Here is a 15,893-nt window from a genome sequence, read left to right as displayed (position 1 = left end):
GATACCAAGATACGTCATGAGGGTTTTAATTAAATATAAATACAACAATGTGACAACCAGTGTTTAAAAATATTTCTTTTTTTTTGTTAAGGTTAAAGAATGGGTAGGCACTATAGTCGTTGAAGTTCCTGGCATGTCTGAAGTAGAATTTGAGGCAAGATCCAGCTTATTCAGAGATGGTAAATTACGTTTACGATGTCTTGCTACACAGTTTACTCTATATCGACAGAGTGCTGAAATTGATCTACAAGAGGATATACCCCAATTGGCACATGTTATGGGGCCAACTCCTCCTGCGCATACAAATGGTAAATAAGTATTGGAAATTGTAATTAAAATTTAAGTACATTTTCTTTAATTGTATATTATTTATTGTTCAATAAAACGCAATGCCTTTATTTTTATATTACAAGCATCCTCGTTGTATCATTTCTTTCCAAGACATTGTGGATCCTGCTAGCATGGGATTGGACTTTTGTTGACCAAATATAAAGAGCTGCCTCGATTATAAATTCAAATATATATTTCTGAAACGACGCAGAGAAGTGGTGTATTTATTATCAACTAAAGAACCCAAATATTTTAGTAGATATTACTATATTGAACAACGAAAATATTTGTACGCCCAAAGAGGGTGACCTTTCTAAATTCAACTGAAGTAATATGCATTTTCAATTAAAATAATAATAATTTGAATGTGCTAATTAAAAACATTTAAACGTTTGTTTCAGAAGTGAATTCTGGTATGAATATGAAGACATCATTGCCCCTAATTTTAATAATTTTGCTCACAGAAGTCTCTCCAAGATAACTAATTGAGGTATTTAAAAAAAAATAAAGAAAAAGGAATAAAATTGTGTAAATATATTTATTAATAAGTTGTAAATAAAATTAAAAAAAAAAAGTAATCTAATTAATGTATACGAAATTAATAAGAAAACCGAATAATATTGATTACTTTATTATTTTAAAATAATAAAGAAAAAAATAAGAATTCTTTCATTATAAAGAGGAGAAAATGTTTTAAATATACATTAATTGATACAAAAATAACAATCATTTTAATTTATGAAATAAATTTGTATTTATGTAAATAAATGATAAAGTGTAAATAATTATATTGCAGTTCTAAAAATTTTATTAAAATAAGAAAAAGAAGAGAATAATTTCTTGTGTTAAAGGATGTTAAGTTAAAATCTTAAAAAAAAAAAAATATTTGTTCGTTAATAGACTGTTAACTAAATAATTAAATTTATATACCTCATTGAAAATGTAAGTCGTGGCTCATCATTATTATTAAAATTTAAAAAAATTATGTATTATCGTCAAATCTTTCAAAGATTTACAAAAAAGATTGTTTTAAAAGTTATTAATGATTACAATGTTTTGAAATCAAAATAATGTAATAATTAGTTAAAAATTATTATTATTACTTAGTAAGAAATGTAAAAAAAAGTCGTTTGGATTTTTAAAACTTTTAAGTGTTTTATTTTGGGAAAATGTGCTTAAATAGAAACTAAAAGAAAACGAAATGAAAATTAGTTATATGTAATTAAGTGATCGTGTGTTAACTAAAGCAATCCTCAGAATATTATGTCGGTCATTCTTTTTTATGTATTGTTCATATAACTAAATTAAATAGAACTATTGCAATAAATATTGAAAAAAGGAAGGGTATACCTATTAATTTAAAGTAAATAATCCGAGTAGCAATCGTAAATATTACCTACCGTCTCATCATTATTCGAGATTGTGGAGAAATGGTTCAATTTCAGTTTCAAATTTTAGATGAGATTAGATAATCTGAGGTTTTGTTAAAGATAGTTTCATTTCTTACTGTGCAGTAAAATTGCAAAATCACTTAAATTTCCTTTCTTTTGTTCCTTTACGTGAAGAAGAGGTTGTCAAGCGTATCTATTATACCTTGCTTTCGTTTATCTTTACTTAATGCCTAACTTATTCAGCTGTCCTCCACATTCTAAAACCGTCCCAATCTAGCCCTTCTTACATATTTTTCTTTTCCAGGACCTCAAAGAGTTTTTTCATATCTGACGCTCACTTTATTTTGCCACGGTTAGATGCACCAGTTTTTTTAATTATCCTCCACATCCAGAAACATTCTAAGCCTTCCCTTTGGTCTTTTCGGAACGCGGTGATCGTTCAGAGTAGATTCACATATTTTCAAAGAGATAAATTATTATGAAGCAGACAGAAAAGTTTTGAAGCTATTTCCGGGAAAATCTAGGAAAACAACTACAAAACCGCTTCATCATTAAAGGTGACGAAAAAAAAATTGTCTTACCAATTAAAAAATTTAAATTAATAAACTTATTTTATTGATTTTCAGAATCTTACAAACAAAAATGGTAACTATAAATTAAGGAAGAATTTTCACAATCCAAGGAAGTCTACCACTCGTTTTAAATACATAATAATCGTAAATCAATTTTGATAAAGTAAATATAATACATAAAGCGAGAATTACATTTAAAGTATCAATTGGAGAAAGAATTGTTTGAGGTTCACGGCAAATTGTTGTGAGTTGGAGTTCAATTATCTGCGAAACAGAAGTTAATCTACTTCATTGTTTTTATAACAAAATAACATTAAAAACATTATTATAATTTCAGTTTTCTCACCATTTTCTGCGAGTTTTCATCATTTTCTTTTGGAGTACAACGAATATCTGCTATATCTTTTATTAATACGTTATACTTCAACAGTAATTCCTTCAAAAAATATTCAACTGATAATTATATTTTACACGTAATTAAAAAGTGTTTGGTTTCAGTATCACTTAAAATACCTTAAAACCCGGTGTAAAGTGGCAATCACAGACCCAGGGATTGTTGCCAAAGAATACGTTAACAACATGAGTATTCCTTTGGAATGCATTGTCGAATGCATAGCTTGGTAACTGGAAGCACAAAGTGCATTTTATATTATAATTAAAATAATTATCATATTAGTTGTACAGATAAAAATCCGAACTAAATGATACATAGAAAAACACTTGAAAGTTGTTTTTCTAAAAATAAAACGTAAAGCCAGCCTGAAAAAATAGCATTACTTTACTTAAAAAAAAGATGAAAGATACAAATCTTTAATAAAGTAAATTTAAACCTACCGTACTAATTTTATTATATTTTAGACTGAGAACTCTGAAGTTATAAAGCCAATCAGCAGCTTCCAGCATGTCAACATCAGCTATGTCATTATCATCCAAATAGACATCAGAAACTCCCAAATATACTGGATTAGACGTCAAAGGAGTTAAATCTGAAATCTGTTGATAAACTCACATTACTTTTTCTTACCGCAATAATACGATTAAATTTTATTGAAAATTAAAATCTGAACCGAAATAATGTTCAATACGCATTATACACCTATATGTCACATTGAAACCTTTAATCGAAAAAAAAGGTTAATAACAAAAAAAATCTATTCTGGAATTTGGCACTTCCAACCTGCCAGATTTTCGTTAAATTTTATATTTTGCTTAAATATTTAATACTTAACATCAATTTTAATAACCACTCTTTCTTACTCAGAGGACATCAAAACGGACATTTCTTGTGAACCTCAAAATATAAATCTTTTTCAAAACGATTTCAATACTCTTTTATGAGGAGTTGGAGAGTATGTAAGAATATAAATGAAAAATAAGTGAGTTACATGTATATATATAGTTTCGAGCAAAAAACAAAGTATAGTTTTGAATGTTCAGATATTTGATACAACGTACCTCATTACCAGAAAGTATCAGTGTAGTAATGTTTGTAGGTAGCGTTTTAGGCATTGTTTTAAGACCTAATTTTGCACAATTTACCGTTATCAATGGAATAAGATATTCTCTTTCTGGTGACCACACTACGTTATCCAATGTGCACTGACATAAATCCAACTTGCGACAGTCGTTCTCTAAATTCTGGAAATAAAAAGTGCGTTTTATGTTTAATACATTACATATTCTTGTATTTGAGACTTATTGTACCTTTAAAAATCAATAAGTTAAATCCATCAAGTTTTCTGCATTAGCATTTTAAAATGAAATGGATTTTGAAAGTATTTTGACTTACACAAAAGCATATTTTTCACTATTTAAAACAAAAAACTTGAAATAAAACTCAAAACATCTTCTAGGTTTGAGACGAATATAGAAAGCAAAGCCAATAAGGATAAAAACTGTCCAAAAGAGTATGTTATTCCCTGCTTCTGAGGTAATTTGCGGAAGTTGAAATAGAAACTTACATCAAGAAATGTCATGATAGAAAGTACAGGTTTGCCAGGATACAGTTCTCGTCCGCATATCATGTATGTAGAATCAACTACTTTCCTTCCGAGTGAATTATTTTTTTTACTAGTTAACCATCTTAATTTATTATCACATTTCCAATAAATGCCTACAAAACAGAGGGATATTGCAATGCATTATAGTTTATTTTTTATCCAGAAATATACAAAAATCATTTTTTAAATACTGGCCAATGTTTTTACATTTTGGCCAACAAATGAAATGTTTTACGTTTAAAATATATCTTTTTTAGCCAACCCACTAATCTGGAATAAACAAAATTTTGACAGGTTTAATGAAGCTAAGTTGTCATGAAAGTGCGTGGTTCATATGATATCAGTTCAAAATCGGTTTGGGAATACGTAGGTAAACTCAATAACCTGGGCAAGGTAAATTGAAGTCACAGTTCTGGAGTGACCTTCTAGGACTGAAATCGAACTGACTGAAATTTCAATAAATCTTCTGACGGTTTGTGGTACCATCGTTCAAAGGAGATTTGGACACCTGGGTAAGTTACCAGGATTAGAATATATCCTCCCTACAATCCTTCCAGATTTTAAGATTACGCATAAAACTTTATTTGGAGGGACAGCTGTAGGTTGAGTGATCTAGTTGCACCGACATGGGAGCAGCGGTAGGTCACAGGGCACTATACCTCCAAATATAATTAGGTAGGATTTAATTATTTGAAGTTAATTATTTTTAAGTAATTATTTTATTAATTTCAAAAAAATAAGTAAATAATACATCATAAATACCTTTCAAATGTAGTTGTTGCAAATTTGGTAAGAATTCCACTAGGTAACGTCCAAAATGTGCCAGTTTATTAAAACTTAGATCCAGAATTTTCAATCCATTCAATCCACCAAATGTGTTTACTTCTAGAGAACGAAGTTGTAATCTTGTTAAATTCAGGACCTACTAACATAAAAATAATTTGCAAATTTCATTTTTAAAGGATATTAAAAGAAAAAGCTAATCAATTTATACTCTAACTTAGGACAAAATGCTGCTTTAAAAAGCTAAATAAGGTAAATTAAATCAATAATCACAATTTGACATAAATTTTTGGTATCTCCTTAAATCAATTACGAGCAAACGTTCGGCAAATGTGAGAGTACAGCAGTCAATTAACAGCGAATCCCCTAATATTTTCTTAATATGAAAACAGACCGAATGATAAGTTGCTTTTTCAAATTTGTCGAAGGCTACCTGATTAGACTAGAGAAACAAGTTAATTGTGTAAATCAAAGTTTGTGTCAGCAGCAATCGACACGTTCAACTAATGCGGACCAGTTTTATTTGAAACTACATAAAAAATTTTCGCTTCAAAATTTATTTGAAATACGTAAGTAATTAGAAAAGTATTTTAATGCTAACCTGAAGTGAATGTAAATGTGGGAATGGTGAAGCAAAATGTGTAATATTGGAATTTATAAGTACAAACTTATGCAACTGTGGAAAATGGGAAAGTACAGTTGGGTTGAAATTCGGTCCTTGTAAGTGACATAATACTAAACCCCACAATTCTCGGCTGCAAACATAATTATATTCTTTCATTAGATATTCACATCAAAATTTAATTTAACATAATTAAAATATAAGTTTAGCTATTAGATTTTATAAAGCTCAAACCAAAGATTCTGAAGTTTAATCACTTTCTTGAATGATGAAATAAGGGCAACATTATTCTTCAATATTCATTGTTATTGAGCTATAATAGTTTTTCAATGTAAGAGAAACTGTAATTTGAAGGAGACATTCAGGAAAAAGGTAATCATCAAAATGTTTTGAAGGCTGCTCTCGGAAAATGGTAACTCTTAAAACTATTTGTCGAAATCCATAAGATTAGTTAGCAGACATTCATATTTAAAGTTCTATTGTTCTTAACAATGCGCACTAAACTGTACTTTGTGATCGTTATAATGAACTGTAAAAAATTGACTGACAATATACATTTTTCTGCAAAGAAATTGTTTTCTTTCTACAAAGATGTTTGGAATTGTTTCTTTTAGATTGATTTTTTTTTTAAACCATAAAATTTTGAGTAATTAAAGTATCGAACATATTTACAAAGAATATTTAAGTAAATGTTCATAATGAATGATGTTATTTACTTATTTTTGTTAATATATTAATTATTTTAAAAGCAATATGTTAAAATTATTATTGAGTAAATGAGGAATTAATAGTTGTAATACAACAGAATCAAGAAATATAAAAAATCCTGCAAATATGTAAATATATCGCATTTGATAATGCTTTTAGTAAAGCTACCTGGTTATGAAGAATTCTGAAGTAAAGACAAATAAAGTGAACAAATAATTGCAAAGGAATTAAAAGACCATAAAATTTTGAGTAATTGAAGAAGAAAGGGTTGAAAATTTCCTGTCTCGTCTAAATTCTCTGAATTATATAATGAATATAATTACCTTCAGATAAAGAATAAACACGTTTAACAACCTTTATGTTAAAGAACATTATTTTGACTCTAACTAAACAAGAGTTCGCTGAACAAAAAGTATAAAATGAAAGAATGCTACCTTCAAGTTTTTACTAGATGTATAGTAAGTTAGTATTTGATAGATAACTAGAAAATCAAGAAACTTTCCTCTTTTACCTATTACTCTGATATTTCTTTAGCATTCCTCCATTACATACTAGTTTTTCTTGTGTGCTTTCAACAAATTTTGACTCGCATCTGGGATGGGTACTTTTCAGTGAACTACAAAATCCTCCAAATGTCAAGCGTATATAGCTTGCTCCAAACAACCTAAGAAAATTAGAATCAAATTAAAATCATCTTACTTCACTAATAATTCACATTTTTATTTAACTAAAAGAATTCGTATATTCATATTGAAGTAACCAATAAACATTATTCGGTCTTTTTGCGATACATGAAAGTCCATAAAACTAATTCCTGAGATTATTTTAAGAGATAATGTTAATCATCCGCTTCTTGTACACATCATCGCCACCTAATTAAAGAATATTTAATGAAAATTCATCTAAATAAGATACATTACGAGTGATTGCAGATACATATGTTTTCGTTTTTCCTTTAAAAAATTTATTATATATTTTCCTGTTGTGGCCCAACTTCCTCTTATTCTATCTTTTAAAGAGATCAAAGAAGTTGGAACGGCATATAATTTGCTCTATTAAAACTATCCGGTAGTCAACAAAATAAATAATTTCATAAATCTTTACAGAATTTGAAAAAAATAATAGTAACAAATTTTTATTTCAACGAAAGTTTCGCTTACCATATTTCTTGTAACAATTACAGATATTTAAATTTTGGGTTTCACTGAAATTCACAATAATCCTATCATTCTCAAGTTTTAAAAAATCTATTCCATATTCACAAGGAATAAGTGACTTGAAGACCACCCCTGAGTATGAACTGGCTTGAAAGTATAAAAAATACTTCAGAATTAATGCAGAAAGATCTTTAGATGAATTTGGTTATGTTTGTAGAAGAACTTTCTACTTATCTTGTTGAGATCCTGGGGCAAATAAGGAGAATATCACTATTATTATTAGAAAGAGGAATGTGAATTAAGATAGAAATCGCTGTCGCAAAGCTGAAATGTCAAGTTTTGTCAGAAGGATGTGAACAATCCTTTTAAGGTAGAACGTTATAAAATCTGTAGAAAGAGGGGCACAAATTCGATATTCTTTTTGACTGGGATATCCGACAGAGAACACTATTTGCATATTTTCTTGAACAACAGACTTCCATTCTTTGAAATATCTTTACTTACTAATAGCATTATTACATCATTATTCTTGTTTATATAAAATTATTTTCAGCAAGTTTTATGTCAACTATGATTTTGCAAAACCGACACGGACAGCATATCATCGTATTATAATCACTCTCATTAATACGGATATTGAGTTAAAATGCCGAACTGCAAGATAAAATAATGACTCCTTGCTACCACATTTTGTAAAAACACACACACAAATCTCAAGGAGAGCTCAAGTTTAAACTACCTGATGGCTAACAGAGTTACTTACATGTAAATGCTGCGTATTTCGAATGCAAGTCTAGGTAAAAAAGAAACCCATCAAATTTATTTTTCGAAAATACAAAAAAGCTCTATATTTTATAATTTGTAACAAGGAACAAAATCTCTTCATTTGGTCGATTCAATCATGATTGTTAGTTGCCTAAAATGTATTGAAGTACCTAATCCATTCAAGTAATATTTACTTAAGTACTTTATCGTAAAAACATTGTTCTACAATCATCCCAACATTGGGGAAGGGTACTTCAATATTGATAAAACTAAAACACAGTTTGTTCGATAAAAATCAAATACTAAATTTACACAGCTGGCACTAACTTCATAAAGGAGACTTCTACAGCTTTGATTAATTTTTACGTTATCGCAACACACTTTGTCCCCAATGTTTAAATTCTAACTTATTACTCCATCTTTACTTAAGATGCTTCAATTTTTTAAACATATATATCTTGCTTAAGAAGCGAAATGATTTTTTGAAGATATCGAAGATTTTCTTGTTAAATTAAAAAAAAAAAATCTTTCTAAATATTTATAGGGAACTGCTCTTTAAAAAAGTAATTCTATACAAAGACATATAAATAAATCACTTTTAAATTATTTAATAGATTCATTAAAATTATTGATATTCAACTTACAAATAGAATACGAAGTGAATGTAGATCCACATCACTAAACACAAAAAGGTGATAACAAAGATGATTTTAACACTGCATAATTTTTTTTTGTTTTTTTAATGTGTGTATATATATATGTATATACCTATATATTAGATATTAGGTAAACGTTTAAGATCTCTGCATCACCATAATCCACTCTGCGAATACAATCTCATGAAAATGATTAAAAAAAATTATTCATTCGCGCCCTCCCTTCCTAAAAATAGATTACAAATTTTTGCATACAACAGTTTATTATCCTTTATCTTTTTATAAAATGTTTGTTGAACGTTACTCCCTCCTCCAGCTGTATTAAATGTATACTGGAGTTTAGATTAACACTAAATATAAACAAGTTTTTTTTACTTTAATTTAAGTCAGAAACTAAGAACACTGCGTACTTTAATCAAAATTTGAAATAGACATGAGCTTGACGCTAATAGCCGAGACAGAGATTATTGTAGGTTTTTTTCTTTTTTTTATAGTAACTAACAAATCCAATCCAAATAGACAAAAGCTTACTTAATTACCCTGATAAGATCAGATTTAGTCGTAATATACGTTTAATCTACAGATGAATAAATAAATTTAATTTAAATAAATTTAAATTACGAAAAAAGCAAATCTATAATTTTTTACTTTTAGTACAGTGTAAAAGGAACTTGATAAAGGATCCTTATGGCGAGTAGAACTGAATACAATTTGGTTGCGTAAGCTTTTCTGGGCAGTAATGTTAGTTCTACGACAAAAGACTCGTACCCAGAAATTTTCTCACATCGAAAAATAACCATAAGGAGTCTTAAGAAGCAAAAAAAAAAGCCACAATTAAAGTAACCTTCAATGCTCTAAAACAATTAATAAAAACGAACTGCATGTTCTTAAGCTAAAATTAAATTCACTCGTGGCATAAAGTAAGAACTAAGGCCTGTAAAAAAGAGAATGAGTCCTATATGTCTTATGTCCCGAAGGTCTACTACCCATCATAATTTACTAATTGACCAGTAGAAGCTGTTGTCCTTTTCTGTGATCCAGTTCCCGAATCCAGTGTTGTATCAAAGATTAACGATGTACACTTCCCTTAATATGGATTCATTTGAATAAGTGAGTAATAAGAGAACCTAATTTTACAGATTCTTCGATGGAACCAGTTTGAAATTCATTTGAAGTTAATGTTTAGTTTCGTGATCTCAGTAGTGAAATGTACAATGTACATACATAGGGCAATCAAGGTTTGTTTGGGAGAGGAAGAGTAAAAATAGAGATAATGGCATACAGGAAACATTCCTTTATGTGCTATGCAATGTGTGTGATAGTGCAACGACACTAAAGAAAACACTTATTCAAATGTACCCTTATTAAGGGAAAGGTTCATGGCTTTAACGTTTGATACAACACCGGATCCGGGAAGTGAACTACTGAAAAGGGCAACAGCTTCTACTGTTCAATTAGTAAATTAAGATGGGCTAAAAACATTACTACAAGTTACATTGAAAAAGAGTAAAAAACCAAGAATGTTCAGAAAGTCTTAGATGATTAAAATATACATGAGAAAACATTACTTATACTGATATAGCACGAAATGATGCAGTGCTGTTATGTTTAAAACTTTTACAGAAATAATTTAAGAGATTATTTTTTGTTTAATAATCATTAAATTGACGGTTATAGTTAGTAAATCTGTACACTGACAGATGGAGCACAACACTCCAGATGTAAAAAAACTTAATACTGGCAATCGTCCGTAAAACATCATTAAGTACGAAATCAAAGAAATAATTAAATATGAAATTAAATTATTTATTAAATTAACCATTAAAATTAATGGTCTGAGCTCTTTCAGCATTTAACGATAATAATAAATATCAAAAGAAATCTATCTTTAGATTCTTACATGAAAACAGTGAGAAAGATTACAATAGGATTAAATTGAATGTAGACTATGTTGTGAATTACATCAAACACTAACAACAAAAAATTTGTTCCAAAATTTACATTTAGATGGGAATGTACGTACATATAAAAATACAAACTATTTTAAATAGGTAACTAACAAAATAAAAACTTATTTTTTTAAAATAAACTGAATAAAAGAAAACTTGTGTATATACGTTAAAAAATTATTGATTTAGTTTTTTTTTTTTTTAAATAATTATTCACCTAAATCAAATATAAATATGAAATCTATTTATTAACAATTACTAATTTTTAGTTTTGTTTTTGCCTTCATGAGCTTTTATTTTGGTTAAATCTTTATTCTAAGTAGTTTAGCCCCAATCAAACCAGGATTTCGATGAAGGACTAGAAGATATTGAAAGTGTTGGCGACTTAGGTGGGGACGATAGGATGCCTTCAGTTGGCGCTAATCTTGTATTCGTCTCTGCATGTACTTTCATTTCGTATTCCCTAACTTGTTCAATACTCATATCATACCATTCATCGATCCATGCGAATGCTTGCCTATGTCCAAGTGTTAGTATGTCTCTAATTGACTTCACATAGAAACAGAAAAAAAAACCAAATTTTATTACTTTTTATTATTCTATTCATCTGTAATTTGATAAAGTTTGTATTAATTAGCTAAATCGAAGTAAATGATAAGTAATGGGAGCACAGTTTCCTGATTAATTATTAAAGTACAAAAACTGAGAAAAAAAGAAGTTTAATTTATCACAAAAACTGAAAATTTAAATAAAATTTGCGTTAGTTATTAATTTACAGGAAGCACTTACCTCGAAACTTCTTACTCAACACAAATATTTAAGAAATATGACAATAAATTCTTAATTACCATAAGATTAAATTCTACAAAATTTTATCATCTGCATGTACAGATTTAAACGTAAGCCTTCATGAATATTTTGGCCAATTCATGATATAAAATACTGCTTATTAGTCGCTCAAATAAGGTAGCAGCTAAAAGTATTGCCTTCAAAAAATTTTTAAACTGATTTTGCCCAGCTAGTTTGAACAGATCATTTAGCTAATTAGAATCTAATCAACTTAGAAGTTAATTAGATTGATTACGTTATGTAACTTTAAACAAAACCTTTCCAAAATATACTGGCTAAACCGTTTGTCAGACGTCAAATAAGCTTTTACTCTTCTTAGGTATTGTTAATACAGATTTCTTATTAATTGAACGTATATCTGTATCTACAGTACGAATGAAAATCATTTCATCTGACGTAGAATACTTTTTTCCTTCATTCTGACCAGTTATGGGTTTTTCCAACTTCAGAGACGAGTTTACAATGATTTTGTAGATAAATTTATTTTTACTTATAAAGCGATCTCCCAAATATATCTTTAGGATCCTTTCCCAGAAGTGAACTCTCGCTTTTTCTGTAATATAACAGGTCATCACTGAGCTCTCCAAATCCCCCAAGCATTCTTGAGAAAACGGCTCTCCCAATTACTAAATAAAATATGGCAAACCGGGCACGCTATTCTCAAAACATTACATCTTTTCCTAATCCCATCATCTCAATTTTTGCAATCAGAACCGACCGCTTATAGAAGGGCATACAAAATGCTCATTCAGCATAGCCACCCTTTAAAAATATTCTTCTCTGCAAAATAAACAACTTCTTCTTTTTTAAGGCCAGATTATTTTGCTAAATATTTTAGTCTGGAGACAGCTGAACGATTGCTGGTTTAGGACCGCAGTAAGGTGTCTAAAATGCCACTCTAGCCAACAGCTTATTTATTGTCTCTATCGCAGCATGTCCAGGTATCCAAAGAGCTTTATGTTGCTCCTCCTATGTTGTCGCTTAAATTTAAAGCTTTGGCAAGGCTTGCTTAAGAACTTGATCAAAGCTTTACCGCACTCTCTAAAGATATTCCAACCTGCTTCCAATTTACCCACCACTTCTCTAATAAATAACAGCTCTAATAAATACCAGTGATCTTGTCCAAGATACCCCAGTGCTCCTATGTTCAAACCATGTAAACAAACTGTTGCTACCAACAGACCAGTTTTTTCCAGTCTGAACCAATTGGATACCATAAATATTGGCCATCTTACCGAACAATGCTAATAATGCCTGAAAGTAAGTGATTTTATAAATCGTTGCTTTGTAGATATCTAATTTCTTGAAGGTTGTTGCTTCAGAAATGACGGTTAATTCAAGGCAAACTTACTAAACAATTACTTAATTTTTGTTTAATATAAAATGATTTACCTGGTGAATAAGTTCTTCAGCTTTTGTCTGCAGTCCCCACACTTCAAAAGATGCTTGCACAACTTTGTAGGAACACATTATTGGTGTAGTCGTAGACCGCCATTCTTCAGTTAACGGACCTCTGCCTGTTACTTTAGATTTAAAATATTTCAAATCCTGGAAAAATAAATAAAATAAAATAACATAATAACTAGAAAATTTTACAAATAAAATGCAAGCTTTAAATCAAGTCTCTGTACCTCTTCTTCTTTGTAATGTTTAGGACTTATTTCATCGTAAACAATATCTATATAGTCAACTGTTCGTTCTTTCAATACTTCTTCACTTAAATTTAAACACTAAAAATTTTTAAAAAAACATTAAAATTATAGAGATAGCTTTAATAATCACAAAATTATTAAATTTATACTTACATTCTCATTTGTCCCACAATTATTTTCAAATGCTGTTTGAATTGTTATGCTGAATTTTGGCATGAATGAACACTAGGAAATAAATTAAAACCAAAGAATTATTATAATGAAGAAGATTAAAAGTTATGCTTCAAGTTCTTAGATAGCGAACGGCTCTTAAATTTTTCCGTTCAGCAGAAGTTTGTCAAACTCAGAATGAAGAACATCTCTGGATGTGACACGATACACACAAATTAAGTACAAACGAGAGAGAGAGAGAGAGAGAGAACCTAAAAATATTCAAGTGGAACCTCCGTTTGTGATTTAGATCTCCAAATTATTGTAGTTCCCGTGAAGGTATTCAAATACAGCATAAATTTAAGCTTCCAGCAATTTTTGGTAAATATTTTGTTCACTCACCATACACAAGCTAATAATGGTACTTTCTAAAACCCCATTTTCGGTATTTGAAAAGGTACCGGTAAGGGCTTAATATCAAAATTTGCAATAATAGTGGAAAGTTAAGTGAGCTAAAAAGGCAATCATTACACAATAAAAAAAGCTCTTACCGTTAATTACTTAAACTACTGATCTAAAGCAAATACGCTTTAATTCGCACAATCCACGCTTCTAATTTAATATTCCCCTTCCGTCTTGTAAAATCTTTTTAAATTAGTTAAAACGTTCAAAAGGTTGCAACGTTATCCCTTCCAGTTCCTACGTGAAACAAATTTTTTCATTGATTTTTCATCAAATAAAGAAGTTGCCGGTGTCCTGTGTTTACTTCGTGTCCACAATATTTAACCCGTAGACCACAAGAAAAGACTGTAATTTTAGCTAAAATTAAAAAACAATAAAATAACTGTGATTACTTACTGTATATTCTGCACCATCGGAAAAGAGAATTCATGAAACAAATAAACTAAGTAAACATAAACTTCTATAATGTAGAATACAACTTAAAGAACTTTCACAAGTATATCAGCAACAGCAAGCAGCTGCAATTATTATTACTTGCAAATCATTCATTAACAATAAAAAGTGTTGAAAAAATTGACGCTTTCAAATAACGAAATAAATTCACTCTAAATAAACTTATTTTTAGTTTTTTAGATTTAAAATGTAAGCGTGGCTTACTAAACAGTGATGTTAAAGTAAAGGAAAAATAAATAAACCTCTGATTTAACTAAGAATATTACTCTTCACTGCCATGGTTCTAAATAATAGAAATAAAAAGTACTTCTTCAAGAACTACAAACAAATATACGACACTAACTATACTGAAAGTTTATGAACTTAAGCATATCTAACAATAAAAAAAGGGTTGCAATATTTTATCATGATAAATAACAAACACTTTGCCATGAAACTAATTTCCTAAGAGAATAAAATTGTTACTCACCCGTAACCGTGTAAGGGTAATAGTTCCATGCTTTTTCTGTTATATAAAAAACTCTAGGTAAAATCGCCTGCAGCCAATACGGTAATTTTCTATTTTAAACATACGAAGGATTTTAATGACAGAATAAATTATAATAAAACTTTTAAAGCTTATAAGAAAAAATACCCAGATAAGTGTATTCTTTTCTCAGTATACTGCCCTTTGCCATATTTAGGATCCTCACACTCTCTGTTGTCTATTATTTCAACACCTTGTCCAGACTCTGTCTGTTCAAGACTGTGTCGGGCAATCATGTACAACTGACCTACCCTGTACTATCACAATAACAACAGTAAGAAACAGATTAACAGCTAACAGCAAAAAAAAAAACCGCAGATAATGGATGTACAAACAATAGAAGTCACTTTTCGATTTCATATTTAGCAATAAATACAAAAGATATATTTACAAATCAAAAGCAAAGATTAGTAGGTTTATATTGTTTTAAAATAATAAAATATTATACTAACCTCTTGAACACTCAGAGGCATACATATCCTGTACTCTTTCGTTAGAACCATGATAAAAAGTTGACCCTTTTTTGTCAAAAATTAGTGCATTCAATTTCTAACGAACATGAACGTAATCATACCATGGATAAAAAAATAGTTTTTCTCTGTCAAAGGGCTTATACACCTGCCGTTGCCATAGACGATTTTCTCTGATCTGATATAACCATTAATCGTTCCAAACCCTCTGCTGCCTGTATTGAATGAGCCAGTTCGTATCTAATAAATGTTATTCATTATGTAATATTATTATAGACGTTACTTTCTGTTAATTAAATAATTTATGCTTTGATACTTCAGAAATACTTTTCTAATATTAAGTTTACTCTTTTTATTCAACAAAATATAGAAATAAGTTTACCTTTATTATCCGTACA

General features: G+C 29.2%; 3 protein-coding genes across 13 annotated transcripts in view; 1 reads left to right on the top strand and 2 right to left on the bottom strand.

The window, feature by feature from the left end:
- LOC141454250 (uncharacterized) overlaps positions 1–3,679 on the top strand; it is a 370,074-nt gene extending 366,395 nt beyond the window's left edge. For 4 of the 10 annotated variants that reach the window (XM_074128310.1, XM_074128308.1, XM_074128307.1 and 1 more), the window contains exons 5-6: positions 92–308; positions 732–1,059. In XM_074128310.1, coding sequence (XP_073984411.1) covers positions 92–308; positions 732–811 — 297 coding nt within the window. In that variant the 3' untranslated portion in view covers positions 812–1,059. Of the gene's footprint in view, positions 1–91; positions 309–413; positions 659–731; positions 1,060–1,126; positions 1,669–2,025 lie in introns of those variants that run through there. The other 6 variants (XR_012458593.1, XR_012458592.1, XR_012458591.1 and 3 more) reach the window with 6 other exon arrangements.
- swi2 (Protein singed wings 2) lies at positions 2,306–9,201 on the bottom strand. 2 transcript variants are annotated; one of them, XM_074128301.1, is made up of 11 exons: positions 9,097–9,201; positions 8,973–9,006; positions 6,918–7,070; positions 5,678–5,831; positions 5,056–5,215; positions 4,255–4,406; positions 3,749–3,931; positions 3,128–3,286; positions 2,807–2,917; positions 2,640–2,729; positions 2,306–2,557 (listed from the first exon to the last, which is right to left on the bottom strand). In XM_074128301.1, exons 2-11 carry the CDS (start codon positions 9,002–9,004, stop codon positions 2,378–2,380), a joined length of 1,374 nt encoding a protein of 457 aa, XP_073984402.1. In that variant the 5' UTR covers positions 9,005–9,006; positions 9,097–9,201; the 3' UTR covers positions 2,306–2,377. The 2 variants fall into 2 exon arrangements, with proteins under 2 accessions (XP_073984402.1, XP_073984403.1); XM_074128302.1 differs by having other exon boundaries at positions 2,306–2,576; positions 8,973–9,113.
- Positions 8,362–15,729, bottom strand: rdgBbeta (cytoplasmic phosphatidylinositol transfer protein 1). The gene is made up of 8 exons (XM_074128314.1): positions 15,478–15,729; positions 15,134–15,282; positions 14,969–15,057; positions 14,443–14,450; positions 13,588–13,659; positions 13,414–13,512; positions 13,175–13,330; positions 8,362–11,482 (listed from the first exon to the last, which is right to left on the bottom strand). Exons 1-8 carry the CDS (start codon positions 15,526–15,528, stop codon positions 11,258–11,260), a joined length of 849 nt encoding a protein of 282 aa, XP_073984415.1. The 5' UTR covers positions 15,529–15,729; the 3' UTR covers positions 8,362–11,257.
- Positions 15,730–15,893: the final 164 nt, after the last annotated feature.

This window comes from Rhodnius prolixus, unplaced genomic scaffold (assembly GCF_049639745.1).
Source record: "Rhodnius prolixus isolate KJV_2025 unplaced genomic scaffold, Rpr scaffold_9, whole genome shotgun sequence".
Lineage (NCBI taxonomy): Eukaryota > Metazoa > Arthropoda > Insecta > Hemiptera > Reduviidae > Rhodnius > Rhodnius prolixus.
Note: the sequence above shows the minus strand (reverse complement) of the source record. Positions and strands in the feature narration are given on the sequence as shown.

What these genes read in the sequence shown, in the direction of transcription:
- swi2 (XM_074128301.1), bottom strand. Translation starts at nt 9,004, where the DNA reads ATGTGGATCTACATTCACTTCGTATTCTATTT. An exon ending in TGATACTTTCTGGTAATGAG is followed by an intron (nt 3,287 to 3,748) that starts GTACGTTGTATC and finishes GTTTATCAACAG; the next exon opens with ATTTCAGATTTAACTCCTTT. An exon ending in ATGAAAACTCGCAGAAAATG is followed by an intron (nt 2,558 to 2,639) that starts GTGAGAAAACTG and finishes TCTGTTTCGCAG; the next exon opens with ATAATTGAACTCCAACTCAC.
- rdgBbeta (XM_074128314.1), bottom strand. Translation starts at nt 15,528, where the DNA reads ATGGTTCTAACGAAAGAGTACAGGATATGTATGCCTCTGAGTGTTCAA. An exon ending in TGCCTCTGAGTGTTCAAGAG is followed by an intron (nt 15,283 to 15,477) that starts GTTAGTATAATA and finishes TTATTGTGATAG; the next exon opens with TACAGGGTAGGTCAGTTGTA. An exon ending in ATTGTGGGACAAATGAGAAT is followed by an intron (nt 13,513 to 13,587) that starts GTAAGTATAAAT and finishes AAAAATTTTTAG; the next exon opens with TGTTTAAATTTAAGTGAAGA.